The 16,672-nt window shown below is 32.4% G+C and overlaps 1 protein-coding gene across 2 annotated transcripts in view; it reads left to right on the top strand.

The window, feature by feature from the left end:
* The window catches only part of URI1 (URI1 prefoldin like chaperone), a 63,668-nt gene extending 51,710 nt beyond the window's left edge, over window positions 1–11,958 (top strand). For both annotated transcript variants that reach the window (XM_074369863.1, XM_074369864.1), the window contains exons 6-11: window positions 51–108; window positions 1,800–1,974; window positions 2,492–2,840; window positions 4,577–4,719; window positions 5,496–5,745; window positions 10,192–11,958. In XM_074369863.1, the coding sequence (XP_074225964.1) occupies window positions 51–108; window positions 1,800–1,974; window positions 2,492–2,840; window positions 4,577–4,719; window positions 5,496–5,745; window positions 10,192–10,374 (1,158 nt within the window). In that variant the 3' untranslated portion in view covers window positions 10,375–11,958. The remainder of the gene's footprint in view (window positions 1–50; window positions 109–1,799; window positions 1,975–2,491; window positions 2,841–4,576; window positions 4,720–5,495; window positions 5,746–10,191) is intronic.
* Window positions 11,959–16,672: the final 4,714 nt, after the last annotated feature.

The following is a 16,672-nucleotide window of genomic DNA, read 5'->3' as shown; positions in this document are numbered from 1 at the left end:
ATATTAAGGGTTCAAATTGTTAATGTGCTTTTTGTTGTTTAAAAAATTAGGCTGCAGGTGATATTGTTGACATAAGAGAAGAAATTAAAACTGACTTTGAATTTAAAGGTAAGCAATAAGGTTGTTTTATATATATTTATTTAATATTTATCATTTGTGTTGATTTTTAAGGAGTCTTCTGTGAGAATTTGGGATTATATTATACGGTGCTTTCAGAGGATTCATAAAATGCAAATATTTGTTCTATTTATCCATTAATTTTTATAATTAACTTTTATAATTTTTATATAAAATTGTTATATATTTTAATATATTTTTAGTAAAACACGTTAATGGGTAACTTTTTGGTGAAAAACTTGATTTCTGACTGATCTGTTTAGGTAGTTAGATTACATGGCATCTTCAAAGTTCTTTAATTCTCCAAATATCTAAAAGTCAGATGGATCTGTTCCTAATTTGATCTTTGACCTTAGTCAAAATCATAATAAACCTTTTGCTAGCTTTTCTCCTTTTAAAACTGTAGGTTTAGATGCTGTTTTTGGAAGAAAGAATGAATATAATCTAAGCATACTTTAGCCATTCACTTTATGTTGGCTGCGGTGGCTTTCTGTACACAGGTTGTTCCCAGGTTCATCTAAGAGCTTCATCTTGTCAAGGATGGGCTATGTGTTTGAGTTTACATCTATAAAGGCAATGGTCCCCTTGTCGGCTGTAAAGTGTTACAGTAGTCAAAATTTTAAAAGTGTTACAAGAATGGTTTATAATTTGCTACTGTAGAAAACTGTTATTTTTAACATTTATTTTGATTTTTAAAGTTCATATTTTAGTAATTAACTGAGAACTTACTAGTTGAAATAGAGGTGATTTTAGAAGCTATATTTTAAGCCGTATCTACTGACATGGCATCACAGGTAATAGCTTGTGGTTTTCGAAGGTGAAATAAAGGAGACGTATATTAAAATTAAAGGTCAGAAAGACAAGTTATGATTTTTGTGGTGACCAATGAAAGATTCATGTATTTTATAAATCTGAAATGTTAAATTTGTTAATACTATTTTATCAATAATAGGTATAGAGAATACATAATTTTGATATTTTCAAATTTAGAAAACAATTCTGTAAATTTGAGTATATGATGGAGGTTGTCTGTTAGTACCATATTATGTAACAGCATTTTAGACTTCATCCTGTTGCCTTCTTCAAAGCTTTAATTTGCTTTATATTGAAAAAAAATGAAAAGCAGATAGGTTTGAGTTCAGATTTTATCTGCCTCCTGCCTCACATGAGGTTTACAAATAAGATAAAGCAATTTAAATATTAGGAATATTCATATATCAAATTATAGTAGAATTTTCAAAGGATTACCCTCCATAGATTCTTTCTAGGGCATTCATGTCTGGTAGTATCTTAGAGTTGAAAGTATCCTGTGAAAAGGCTTTTATGTGTTACTTTAGTAACTAAATTCTCTTGAGTAAAGATGGAAGATGAGTATTTCTTGGGGTGAATTTTGTGTTACAACTGCAGTGCATTGTGACCATTTCTGCTTATGCATTTTTGAAGCTTTCAGGTAGCTCTTCACAATTTTTAATGTGCATGTGAATCCTCTGGCACTCTTGTTATAATACAGATTCTGGGGAGGCTCTGAGAGTCTACACTTCTGAAATGTTCTTCAGGGATGCTGGTACTGCTGGTCCTTGGACCACACTCCTAGTTGCAAGAAAGTCTCGTTAAGTCTAGGATTGTGCCTTTTAAAAATTGGCGATTAACAGCCATGTCCTTTTTTTTTTTTTTTTAAATAGCAAAACACCGAATTGCTCATAAACCTCACTCCAAACCAAAAATTTCAGACGTTTTTGAAGCAGATTTTGCAAATGATCTAAAATCCAAGGATTTGCTTGGTGATAAGGAATTGTGGGCTCGACTTGAAGAACTAGAGAGACAAGAAGAATTGCTGGGTGAAATTGATATTGATAGGTACCTCCTTATAAAATATGTGCTTATTGAAGAAAATATAGAAAAAGCATTATATACTAAAATATCAACATTACCACCCTAAAATAAATATTAATTTTCTAGAATATTTTCTCTTAGGGCTGTGTGTTCACAAGTATGCCCATGTATGTGTATGTAGAGAAATATTTAAAATCAATATCCCTATTTTTTATTATAAGATTTCAGCTATATTTTATATAGTAAAGTAATGGATATACCAGGTACCTGACATAATAGAGTCATTTTATATATTACATTTTAAATGAATTATTTTTATACTGTAGTCAAGATAATGCTGTATATTTGACTTGTTAAAAAGAAAAATGTGCATAGAAATCATTTTTTGGTTAATTTATTTCAAAACATTTTTATTAACCTAGAAATCCAGTTTAAAAATATCGTATTCAAAATCTTAGTTTTTACCCATTGAAATTAACTGAAAATTAGAATATGTAAAATGTCAGTGTTTGATCTTGTTAATTTTCTTTTTCTTTACTAGTAACACTGATACTGTGATTGCAAATGGAGATGATACATCCTCTGAAGAGGAAAAGGAAGATCAGAATATAAATGTGAATGTGATGCATCAAGTGACAGACTCTCTTACTCCCAGCAGTTGTTATAAGAATGTTTCAAATTCAGAAATTTTCAACGGTCAAGTGAATAGACAATTGAACTGTTCAATAAATGGTTCAAATTCTTATCACAGTAATGAAGATGAAGAAGATGATGATGATGATGATGGTGATGATGGTGGTGGTGATAATGAAAATGACCATGATACTTTAGGGACTGGAGATAATTCTGTACCAACAATATATTTTTCTCATACTGTTGAACCTAAGAGGGTTTGTATACTTTTAACTTTACTAACTTTTCACATAATTTGAATGTTAAAGATCATCTACGATAGTCTTTAAAAGAACAGTATTAACAGGGATTAATATTGTTGGTAGTACCAACAAGAAAAAAAAGTCTAGATAGTTAGCTGATATTGGTTTGTTGTCCTTTGAAGCAACAATAGAAGTTGACTTGGGGTCTGGAAGGAGATCAGATTTGAGGGGCAACTAATGCAGTTCCTCCTGTCTTTCATTCAGAGAGCTTTCTTAAGAATTCTTGAGTTAATTGTATTGTGGGCATTTTGTCGTCTTTAAGATGAAAGTAACTTGCATTAGTTAAATTTTTAATTATATTAGGTGGTTGTTTGTTGTTTTCATTTCATAAAGTAAATAGGAACATCATGAGTGAAAAGGAAAAAGAAGGAAATGAAAATTAGTTCCTTTTCTCACAAAGTATATATAAACATTTCTGGTTAATCATGACTTTAGAATTTTGGTATTTTAGACCTAGGGGTTACTATAGAGAGATCTTCTAATACAGGTTTTTAAGCTTTTCTTAATATCAAAAGGCTTTTTGTTCCCTCCATACTTATTGTAGAATCTTCAGTATTTAAATCCAGATCAAAGCAGATTGGATCTCATTGAAGGAAGGATAGGCTACATTAAGCCCATTCTGTTGCTCTGTCTACCCCATAATACTGCTTTAAGGAGCCACCTGGAATTCGTCTTTCTAATTTGTCTTTTTCAAGGAAACTTAAGGCCTAGAAAACCATAGAACTGGTTAGTAGTAAAACAGGGACTCTTTGTCTCAGTTTGGTGCCTTTTCTTTTTCTTTTTTTTCTTTTGTAACCACAAGGTACCGTTGCAGGGATTGCCTGTATCAGAGTTAAGGATCTGTGGTTCAGCCTTGAGTGTCTGTGATTATTTTTTAATGAAACATATTTAAAACTATTTGATATTTCTTAGGTCTTTTAAGTTTTCCCTGCTCTAATATGAAGTGAAATAATTATATATATTCTTATATTCTGATGCTTCAGACTAAAAGAAGCATCTTGTGAATTCTTTGGAAAAAACTGATCAGAAAAAATTTGTTTTGTGATTTTCTTTTCAGGCTTTAAATTTATTTTCATTTAGATAAAATAAAAATAATAAATAATATTTGCAGGAATGTCATGGGGAAGAGCAGTCATTAATGTGGAAGGTGTGGTATAAATGCTAAGTAGGAATAGAACAATAATGTATTAATCCTGAACAGGGTTCATTTTTATTTTTTGGCCCTTTGATTTTTAAAAATTAGGTATATAAAAAATTCTAAATAGTTAAGCATTATCTAATAATGCTTTTATGATTTAAGTTTTATATTCTTACTGAATATTTATTTGGGTTAATTGTGCTCTTTGTTTTGAAATGCATGACTGAAGCCAAAAACTTTCATCAAAGTAATGGGTGATGTGAAAGCTTATAATAAATCTACCATTTAGTTTATATGTATCTTGCATTCTGTACAATAATAAAGTCACCAAAGACTAGAATTGGTCATTAAAGAAGATATAATTTAATACTGTAGAACTATGATAAGGTAAGAACTTTTTAACCCTATCTGATAATACACATCATTTCAGTGTCAAAAAATTTAAACCGCTTCTCTTACTATTATTTCTTTAATTGCAGAGTTTATTGATTTTAGTTTTGGTCTTGATTTAATTTCTCAAAAGGATCATAATTTTTGGCTGTGAAATTTTTAGGTCCGAATAAATACTGGAAAAAATACCACTTTGAAATTCAGTGAAAAGAAAGAGGAAGCCAAACGTAAGCGAAAGAACAGCTCTGGCAGTGGTCATTCTGCCCACGAGCTGCCGATGATCAGGACTCCTGCTGACATTTACAGGTGAGTGGTGTTCACAGACAGCAGAGCAATCTACTCTTCCTTTTTCTCTTTTTGCAACTGAATATAGAAAAAGGTTGTGTGTTACACAGAAGGCTGTCACTGAAAAGTTGAGGTACTCTGATAGAGCTAGCCTAGTATTTTAAAGGCTCACAGGAGCTGCTGAGCCCCACCACAGCTTCCCAGTTCAGAGCAGTTAGAATGTTCCTTGGTTTTTTCCTTTTTCCTATGTTCGCCAGTGCTTTTAAAACATTTCTAATCTAGTCAAAAAATGCCGTATGTTTACTTTAGAAATGAAAATTTGTGTTTCTGGTGGGCTGTGGCAATGCTTTATTACCATAGCTATGACAGTGCTTGGCATTTGGTTTACCTTTTCACAGAGTCAAAGTTAAGTATGCTCTTTCCATTTGTTTGTTGAGAGAGCTGTCATTTGAAAATACCAACTGTTTTCATGACTCATATTGTAAAATAGTGAAAATTGCTAAATGTCTTGTAAGTAGGTCTAAAATATATGTAGAATTTTGGTAAATCAAGCTGTTGTCACCCAAAACATGCTTAGAAATAAACTGCTGTATTTTACTAGGCCAAAGAATCATTTTTAAAAATAATGTAAAAATGTCATTTGAAGCTACAAAAGTATTGTGTTGGTGAAAATTTTATGGATAAGTTTGAATAAAACATTTCAGATTAATTTCTAGAAAAGTTTTAAAAATCATTATAATTTTATCCTTGGCTTTATGAGTTAACTAAAGTATGCGTGTGTTATTTTGCTGTTACAGAGTCTTTGTTGACATTGTGAATGGAGAATATGTGCCCCGTAAGTCAATCCTGAAGTCCCGCAGCAGAGAGAACAGTGTTTGCAGTGATACCAGTGAAAGCAGTGCTGCTGATTTTGATGACAGACGGGGAGTCTTGAGGAGCATTAGCTGTGAAGAGGCCACTTGTAGTGACACGAGTGAGAGCATTTTGGAAGAGGAACAACAAGAAAATCATCAAAAGAAACTTTTGCCCTTATCAGGAGCACCTGAGGTGTGTTGTGTATCTTTTAACTCTTTATTTCTTATAGTACCTTTGACCGGTTGTTTTGAGTTAGAAAGGTGGAGGTAGTTCCGTTTCAAAGGGGCATGCCCTTCATTTTCCCTGCTGTACATAGTTATCTTTGGAATTGAAAAGATTTTTTAAAAAATTTAGCTGCTGTATCTTCCAGGTATGGTCTATAAATCATTAATCTTTTTGTCCTTAAATGACTTTATTTTATATAATTATTTATTGAACTTAATTGACAAAAGTAATGGCGTTGTTTACCTTGTAGCTTCTTTAACTTATACTTATTTAATCTCAGGTCATAGACCCTTATTAATTCTACACTTGCACTTTTTAAATAATAATTTGTAAAAAAATTAATAGTCACTAGCAAATACAACATAGGTATTATATTAAAATAGTTCAAAATGTTTTGTTTGTGGAAGTATTACCACTCTTGAAGTTCTGTTTCTCTGAAATAGGAATTTGAAAGTATCTTCATTTAGCATATATGCTTCATTTTTGGCTAAAAAATTATTTAGCAGCTTATTTTAAATAAATTCCCCTAAACCAGACTATAGTAACTGCTTTATAATAGTTCAAGTAGCAGATTATACTTTTTTCTTTTAAATGCTTTGGTTGAGTTAAAGAAAATAATATATGCTGGCAGATAATTAAAGCCCTTCTATGTTTTGGCCTATGCCAGTGAAATTTTTAACTCTTGGTGTCATATAACTATTTTACAATCTAGTTAAAAGCTGTAAATTCTCTCCTTAGAAAAATGAGTACACACATGTACACTCTTACCCACCATGTTCATGTTACACATTTTTTTGTGTGTGTGGGGGAGGGATATTGGGAGATACCAAAATAGGAATGCTGTGGTTTCCATTATACCCAGACTTGATTTTTTTATTCTTGTGTTTGGTAGGTATTTCAGGTTTTCAGGTCGAAAAGTATTTGGGAAGACTGAGGGATTCATACTTGTATCAAACTTACAAACTCATTTGTGTGAGCATCAAATACATATAAAAATAAACATCTTTAAATTTAAGTAAGCGTACATAAAGCTTCTGTTGCTTGTATTAAATAGCCCCTAATGGTACTAATTGTACTAAATGGCAATGGAGATGGAGGGATCATTAGTATTTAGGGGCAATATGTGTGATCTTCTCCCTTCTCCCAATGTAATGATCTCAGTTGACCTGGGAAGTATCTTATTTAATAGTCTTCCATACTTCCAAAAGTGATAGACTTTTGCTGGTTTTAAGTGTCTGAAGATTAGGTTTTTGTAAGGACTTAATGTATCGTGGTACAGGGAGGACTCAAATCTGGAACTTATTTTCGTCTCGTCCTATTTAATAGCTTTGCATTTTGTATTGAACTATTACAGTTAACATCTAAGATGCTGTAAATTTTTTAACAGCAAAATAAATAGTTCATGATTATGGCAAGTACTTTGAAAGATACCTTTTTTGTTTTTTTTACTTTTTAAATTAAAACAAAAATGTAAAACACCTTTACTGTGGTATAATTCCTGTATAGTTTACAGGAATTTCAGGTGTACAATTTGATAGGTGTATGCACCTAAGAAATCACCACCAGAATCAGTATAGCTAACATTTCCATCACTCCCCAAGAGGTGCAAATTTTGACCTCCAGATTTATCCCTTTCCACTCCCTTCCCCCTCTGGTAACCATAAATTTGTTCTCTTTGTGAGTCTGTTTCTGGTTTGTAGATAAGTTCATTTGTGTCTTTTTTTTTTTTTTTTTTTTTTAGATTCCACATGTAAGTGATGGCATGTGGTGTTTTTCTTACTCTTCCTGGCTTACTTCACTTTGACAGTCTCTAGGTCCATCCATGTTGCTGCAAATGGCATTATTTTATTCTTTTTTATGGCTGAGTAGTATTCCATTGTATGTATATACCACAGCTTCTTTTTACAGTCATCTGTTGTGGGCATCTAGGTGGTTTTCATGTCTTGGCTATTGTAAATAGTGCTGCTGTGAACACTGGTGTGCATGTGTCTTTTCAAATTATATTTTTCTCCAGATATATGCCCAGGAGTGAGATTGCTGGATCATATAAGTTTATTTTTAGTTTTTTAAGGAACCTCCACGCTGTCCTTCATAGTGCCTGCACCAGTTTACATTCCCACCGACAGTGTAGGGATGTTCTTTTTTTGCATTTATTGTCTGTGAACTTTTTAATGATGGCCATTCTGACTGGTGTGAGGTGATACCTCATTGTAGTTTTGATTTGCATTTCTCTGATAATTAGTGATGTTGAACATCTTTTCATGTGCTTGTTGGCCATCTGGATGTCTTATTTGGAGAGATGTCTATTTAGGTCTTCTGCCCATTTTTTGATTGGGTTGCTTTTTTTTTATATTAAGCTATGTAAGCTGTTTGTATATTCTGGAAATTAGTCCCTTGTCAGTTGCATCATTTGCAAATATTTTTTCCCATTCTGTAGGTTGTCTTTTCTTTTTGTTGATGGTATCCTTAGCTGTGCAAAAGCTTTTAAGTTTAACTAGGTCCCATTTGTTTATTTTTACTTTTATTTCCATTACTCTAGGAGCTGGTTCAAAAAAAATATTGCTGTAACTTATGTCAAAGAGTATTCTGCCTATATTTTCCTCTAGGAGTTTTTATAGTATCTGGTCTTACATTTAGGTCTCTGATCCATTTTGAGTTTATTTTTGTATGTGGTGTTAGAGAATGATCTAATTTCAGTGTTTTACAGGTTGCTGTCCAGTTTTCCCAGCACCACTAATTGAAGAGACTGTTTTTCTCCATTGTGTATTCTTGCCTCCTTTGTTATAGATTAATTGACCATAAGTGCATGAGTTTAATTTCTGGACTTTCTGTCCTGTTCCATTTATCTGTGTGTCTGTTTTTGTGCCAGTACCATACTGTTTTGATTACTGTAGCTTTGTAGTCTGAAGTCAAGGAGTGTGATTCCTCAAGCTCCGTTCTTTTTCAAGACTGTTTTGACTATTCAGGGTTTTGTTTGTTTGTTTCCATACAAATTTTAACATTTTTTTGTTCCAGTTCTCTGAAAAATATCATTGGTAATTTGATAGGGATTGCACTAAATCTGTATATTGCCTTGGGAAGTATGGCCATTTTAACAATACTGATTCTTCCAATCCAAGAACACGATATATCTTTCCATCTGTTTATGTCGTCTTCAGTTTCTTTCATCAGTGTCTTACAGTTTTCGGAGTACAGGTCTTTTGCCTCCTTGGGTAGGTTTATTCCTAGGTATTTCATTATTTTTGGTGTGATGGTAAATGGTATTGTTTTCTTAATTTCTTTTTCTGCTATTTCATTGTTAGTGTCTAGAAATGCAACTGTTCTCTTTGAGTTTCTTTTAAGAGCTGGACTCCACCCAAGGTCTCAGAGTACTGTGGGAAGGTCAGGGCTGTCTTGGTTTTTGTTTCTTTGATGGGGCAAGATGAAGGAGGTTGGTTTTTTAAACTATTCAAGTGATATATTGTCTTAACTAATTTTGTACACTTGGTAGACAAAGGAAAGCAAAATATACATGAAAGTTTACATGTCAAATTTTAGTTTGTACATAATGTATTTTTAGAAAATTAAGAGGAGGGGATTTGAATACCAGAAATCTTAAAAAAAAAAAAGCATAATAACTTGATTCTTATAGATCTCCACATAAAAGATACAGAAATACGTATCTTTGGTTTTATTCCCAGCATTTTGTACACACTACATGCATATATATAGTTGACCAAAATGAAGTCCAATGAACATGTAGTTGAAAGTAAAGAATCATTTTTTGGGGAGCCTCTGATTTTTGTCATTGAATTAATTGTATTAAAATTTGAGACTGATGTTTATTTCCACTAGCATCAGAACTTTCAATTTTGTTTCCACTGATCTCAAATAAAATTGAGGCAAGATGCAATAAAATACTCAAAAAATTGCATAAATGAACAGCACCTAAGAGATGTCATTGCTGCTGAAACTAAGCTATTGGCCAGCAGGCAGCATGGCCACCATAGGATATCTCATTCATCAGCTGATGTTTGACACCCTAATAGAATTTTTAATTTTAATAGATTATTTTTCACAGCATGGTCTAGATATAAATGGAATATGTAAAAGTTGAAGACCTTTTACCCATTTTTAAAAATCCCATGTAATACATGTTTTTTGCATTTTGTTAACTTGAAATGTGTACTATAAAAATTGGCTTGTGTTTGGTGGTATAATGACGATGTATTTTAATGGCACTTGATTTCTATGAGCAATTTGTATTTTAATGTTATAGTTTTGTCTATCCAAAAGTGTTAGGAATTTACTTTTAATGAAAAAGAATGCCTTAAAAAAAGAGAAAAGGGATGTGGAATTGGCAAATACAGGATAAAGATTTTTGTGGGTATTTTATTTGCATTTTATTATCATAATCTGACTTTTGTCTTCTAGGCTTTTTCTGGAACTGTAATAGAAAAAGAATTTCTGTCACCCTCCTTACCGTCACACCCAGCCATGGCTCATCCTATGCTACCCACCATTCCAGAACGAAAGGAAGTTCTGTCAGAAGTTTCAGAAGAAACTACAAAGAGGGTTTCAAAGTTCAAAGCTGCCAGATTGCAGCAGAAAAGCTAGGGCTTGCTAGGAAATGGAAGTTTACATCCTAAAACCTAGTTTTGCAATTGTTTAGAATACATATAGCAAAATATGTTACATGTGATTTGAAATGAGGCCTCCTCGGTTGACTTGGCAGCAGGTTCTTGTACTCTTATCAGTGGTATTAAAAAAATCAAAGTAAATATTTAAATACTTTCATATTCAGCTTGTTTTGTTAATTCTCTGAATACTGTCAACACTTTTGTCTAAGTTTGCCTTATGATGCAGAGGCAGCATTTTGAATTATTTTTTAAAGAGTACTGTTCACAGGCATTGTTTTTGTGTTTTGAACTAAATACAGGCAGTTTTGTACCAGCTGTGATGTTGTGCATACCATATGGACCATTTTAAAGAAACTTTTTAAATTTCAAATAGATTCAACAATTATATTACTTGCTTTAGCATTTTAAAGGCACTTTAAAAAATCTACTTCTTGTAGATTTTGCAGCTAGGTGGCTATTTGAAAAAAATCTCTCCCCCTTTGACCGTCATTCTGTAATATCTAAGGCAGAAAGCTACATGTACCCAAGGGAAAGTTTCTTTGATTGGAAGAATGGTATTTTGTAAAACATTTTTTAAAGTAAAATTTTTATGAAACTTGGTCTCTAAAAATGTTGTGAACTTTATGATCCAGAATTGAATATAGAAATGTCTTTGATTCATATATATGCTATGTGCACCACACAATGGATCCTTGAATTCTTAGAATTCCATAGACAGTTCTTCTCCCCTAGTATGTGCAGTTTTAACTGGTGTTATATTTTAGGAGAGAAGAAAAGGTTGTCTAGGTGATAAATAAATAAAATTTTAAATAAGAAATTTTATGTTTTAATCTTCCCAACATTTTCATTCTTTAAAGCTACTTTCCTACGAGTGAGTAATTAAATAACATATTTACTTTTAGCAAAATTCCTTAAAATAAAGGGAAATTTATTCTAACATTGAAAATTACACTGCAAGTGTTAATCATTAGCTTTATGCATGCTAAAATGTAGCTTTTAAAAAGCATTCTGCATTAGTACTAAAATAAGCCATCAATGCCAGTCCACCCTCTATTCATAGCTAAATATTTAAAGGTTATTTATAGCTTCTTTAATGAATTTTTGCTTAAACAAAGTGAAATTATGTCCTAGAAAAGTAGAAGCTATTTGTAGCTAGAACAACACAAGTGTAAAAGTTTTATGAATATGTATTTTAGTAGCAAGGGGGTGAGCTAGAATCCCCACAAGTCAATGGATAGTTCAGAACAGAGGGCTGATTTTAAAAGAGTGCCCCAAAACTAAAGAACATCTGTCCTTTAGTGAATTTTGATCAAATGTGCATATGTTTTTAGTTAAAAGCTGTTTTTCTCTCAGCCCATCCCCCACTAAAAAAGAAAACAACCAAGAGTACAATCACATAGACACAAAGGAGCCCCCAACTCCAACTGCTTGTCAAGTAAACCCTTCTGTGTTAGATCATCTCCAGAAGCATACTTCATCGTGAGATTATTGTGACGTTCTTTCTAGACATGTAATTTCAAGAGTACTGTCATTAAATAATTTTTCATGTTTTTCAACTTCATTTTGAGCCTGTTGTTGTTTATGTAGTTTATGTTTCTTCTTGCAAGGAGATGGTCTTACGGAACAAGATGGTAGAAACAAAAAGTGTTCAGTGAGTCTGCTGAAGACCCCACGAAGTAATGTTGCCTGCCCGTTTCATAGCTAGAGTCTTATAACAAAGTTTCAAATTGTAACTTAACCTTGTAGCTTTATGGTTCATATTAAATTCAGTTTGCAGTGTGTTAAAATGAAGTTGGGCTTAAGTGTTCCCTTTTAAGCCATTGTAAAACAGAACAGACTAAAACAATTTTTTTTACTTTTAACTTTGAACTAATTTTAGACCTACAGAAAAATTGCAAAAATAGTACCGAGTTCCCATATACTCCCTCATCCAGCTTCTCCTAAAATTTTAGCATCTTGTACGACCATAATACCATTATTAAAAACCAGAAAATTCACATTGGTACAATACCATTAGGTAATCTACAGATACTTGAATTTCACTGACTTTCCACTAGGGGTTCTTCTGTTCCAAGATCCTATGTTAGGGTCCCACCTTACATTGATTTGTTGTTGCTCCTTGTTTCCTCCAATCACTGGCAGTTCCTCAGTTTTTCCTTATCTTTCATGACTTTAGTATTCTTGAAGAGTACTGGTCAGGTATTTTGTCTGATGTTCCTCAGCTTGGGTTTGTCTGATGTACTGACATGATTAGAATGATGTTCTGCATTTTTGGCAAGAATACCACGGAGTCATACCAAGAGGTTCAGATCAGAGTTGCATTCTAGTGTGTCATTTCGGGAAGTCCATAATTTAATCTTGATCACTTTACCCTTTGTCATTTGGTTAGGGGGCTGTCTGCCAGGTTTTTGCACTAAAAAGTTACTATCTTTTTCTTTGTAGTTAATAGATATCTTGCAGGAGATATTTTGAGATTTGCAGATTTTTTTTTTCCTCAATCTTAAGCTCACTGATTTTTGCATTCATTTGTGAATCTTGTCTGCAACAGGTTATTACTGTGATATTTGCTTAATGGTGATTTTCTGATTTGCTCTTTCTTTCTATATTCATTTCTTGAAACTCTTTTGTAATGAAAAGCTGTGTTCCCTCCACCCACATTTATTAATGTATTTGATTTGTGTCAGTGTGGACTTGGATATTCTATTCTATGGGTCAAACTCCAGTTATTATTTTGTTTGCTCAAATTTGACCATGAGGAGCCCCTTTGAGCTGGCTCTTGAATTCTTTCAACAAGTTCCCATCCTTTTTTGAACACTTTCTTTCTGACACCACAGTGTTACGGGCTTATCTTGTATTCTTCATGTCCCAGCCCTGGAATCAGTAACTGCTTCTCCAAGGAGCCCTTGTTCCTTTATTGGAGGATGGTGTTTAAAAATCAACATCTTCTCATATAGGTGTATATATTGCCATTGGAGTGTCATTGCTTCTAGGCCCTTTTAGTAGATAGGGCAAGCAAATTATATATACTAACTGATGCACATATCTATCTGTATTTATATATTTGTCTGCTTATGTACATGAAAAAATGTAAGTTTAAACCGATACATGTGATTTTAATCTAACCACACAATTCATCTCAGTTTTTTTCTTATTTATGACTTCTTTCTCCAGTAGTGAGAAACCTGACTCTTATTATATGCAGTGTATTTACTTATTTTTAAATATCTGGTACAGTTGACCCTTGAACAAGTCGAAAATTGATGTGTAACTTTACAGCTGGCCCTCAGTATCCACAGTTCTGTGCCTGCAGATTCAGCCAACTGTGGATTATGTAGGACTATAGTATGTATCTGTGAAAAAACACCACGTATAAGTGCACTGATGCAGTTCAAACACGTTTCAAAGGTCGACTGGTGATACACCAGTTGTTTCAGAGTGCTAATCCTAACCCCCATGAGAAACATGTTTAAGTATATGGCACTATTTATGTTCAGTTTTTTTTTTTCCTTTAGCTTTATAAGTATCGATCACAGTATTTTCCAAAGTTATTTAGGTTCGTTTAGTTCCTTTTTTCCCCTACCCCCTTCATTGTGATTGTTATTCATTTGTAATAGAGTTAGGTTCATTTGTTAGTTTAGTGTTCCATTTTGGATTCTCTCCACATCTTGGTTAGTTTTAATGGTTTGTTTTGGGGATATGTGAAACATTCATATGGTTCTAAGAGTCAAAGCTATGTAAAAAGATAAACAGAAACACAAGTGTCACTTCCTCATCTACCTGCTGTTAGTTACCAATCTTTGTTTTCTGGTTTAACCTTTTTGTTTTTCTTTGGCACAAATAGATACATGCATTTTTTTTTCTTTCTTACCTGAAGAATGACATATAACAAGAATTCTTCATTGCACTTTAATGTTTTTCAATTAATAATACACTCTGGTAGTCACTTGAAATTTATAGAGATCCTTGTCTTTTTTTTTTTTTTTTTCACAGAGAGGTAACACTTTTTTAATGTAGATATAACATAATTTATTCAGCTACTTTCCTGTGTATGGGCATTTAGGTTTCTGGTATTTTGCAATTATAAATGATGGTACAGTGAATGACTTTGCTGTGTGTGTATTTTTGTATTGTTGGAAGCATCTTCCAGGTAGATTCCTAGAAGTAAGGTTAATGGGCCATCTTCACAATTACTATATGATTTCTTTTAAACACAATAAAGTCTGTTTTTAAGAAGTATTTCTTATCAAGGACATGGTTTTAATACATATGCTTATATATCTGTATTTTTTTGATGATTCTTTGATAGTAACTTTGGGACACTATAGTGTCCTACAGGGACTTCATAATCATTAAGGCAGTTAAATATTTATAGTGATTATGCTCATTTTGCCATATTTTAATTTTTATTTTTGAGGGGGAAATTGGTCAAGTGATTTATAAGAGCATTCCATAAATTGTTTTTTTTCCAAGTTTATAAAATACAGATATCTAATTATATTAATTTTTCTCCTCCATAAGAAACAGCTTTTCAAGGATACTAATCTTTTTCTGTTTATTCTTTTGGTGAGTGGCATATAGGCTTTCAATTAAATGCTTATTAAATGAATTCCTCAACTACAATACTTACAGTTTTTATGTTTAATCCATTGGTTGATATTGTCAAGTTTTTACATTTTAAAATGCTTTCTCAGTTATTTAAACTTCATTTTAAAGGAACATCAATTAGGGATATTGAAGAAGTTTTTGCTGTTCCCTTACATAACCAATGAATCATAAAGAATCAAATAATACTTTTGAGCACTTACTGTGTGTCAAGCATTTTCTATGTACTTTATGTGGATTATTTCATTTAACACTCACAGCAAAACCCAGTGAGGTAGGTACTAAATTTCAATCCTCTCCCCTCCTGCCCTCCCCCATTTTAGAGATGAGGAAACTAACTCAGAGATTAAGCAATATTTTAAGCCACACAACTATTAAATGGTGGAATTGGGGTTTAAATCCAGACAGCCTTGCTGCAGAATTAAGAGTCTTCACACTTTTTTTTAAATGTTTAAATTGCCCTCTAAACAAGAGCATATAGCTAGTAAGGAAGTGTATGATCTGTATATCTGAATAATCTTGCTTATTTATAACGAGGTCACCTTTAAAAAAGTCTGAGTTGGAAAACTGCTTTTTTCCTTGAACTTTACACAGTAAGATAATTCATTTGACTTGGTGGAATGGAGGTGAAGTTTCAGGGATGTTATTTGATGATATGCATGAAAGAAAGGCATGTGCAGTTGGAGAATAATTAAAGGTAAGAAGCGAAATAATCAGTGTAATGGTATTTAATTGAAAAATTCATTTTCCTATAAATTTAGGCATTATTTTATGTATATATGCCTATGTAATATACTATTCTATAATAGCATAGAATAGTATGTTCATGATCCATTAGTCTCATAGTGACTTTCTTTACCCCAATGACAATTTTTTTTTTTGCTTTAAAAAGTATTTTGTATAACATTAATACAGGTAGTTAAATATTTGCTGTTAAAATAGTTTCCTTCATGTGTGTGTGACACCTGTCTTTGTGTGTATGCATACATGTATGTATACTGTTACTGTAAACAGTTTTTACTCTACTCTGACAATGTCTTGTAACTGTCAGGTTTAGTCTAGGTTTGTTGTAATTACGCTTATCGGGACTTACTCTGTTGTTTTGGGTTTCTGTTTGCCGTGCTTGCTTATTACCTGCTGTACCCTAACCCTACTCCCCCCTTTACTACTGTTCAGATAAAGTGCTTTCTGTTTTTCTGTTCTCTCTGCTGACTTGGAAATTATGAAATTATATACTTGGCTGTACTTTAAGTTTTTGACACTTTACTATTAAAATGTGCCCTTTTATTATAACTACTCTCTTCTCAGACAATATTGTGATCACTTCGGTGTTTGCAGTACTTTGGTTCCATTTTTTTCAAACACTTTTATTGAGGTATAATTTATATACCATAACATCTTTTTTTGTTTTTGTTTTATTTTGTTGTTGGGATTTTTTTTCTTTGTTTTATTGATGCATAGTCAGTTCACAATGTTGTGTCAATTTCTGGTGTACAGCATAAAGTTTCAGTCATACATACACATACATATATTCATTTTCATATCCTTTTTCATTATAAGCTACAAGATATTGAATATAGTTCCTTGTGATTTTCTTTTTTTAATTGAAGTGAAGTTGATGTACAATATTATATAAGCTAGAGATGTATAATATAGTGATGGACAATTTTTAA

This window comes from Camelus bactrianus, chromosome 9 (assembly GCF_048773025.1).
Source record: "Camelus bactrianus isolate YW-2024 breed Bactrian camel chromosome 9, ASM4877302v1, whole genome shotgun sequence".
Classification (NCBI taxonomy): Eukaryota; Metazoa; Chordata; class Mammalia; order Artiodactyla; family Camelidae; genus Camelus; species Camelus bactrianus.
This window is presented reverse-complemented; position numbering and strand designations above follow the sequence as displayed.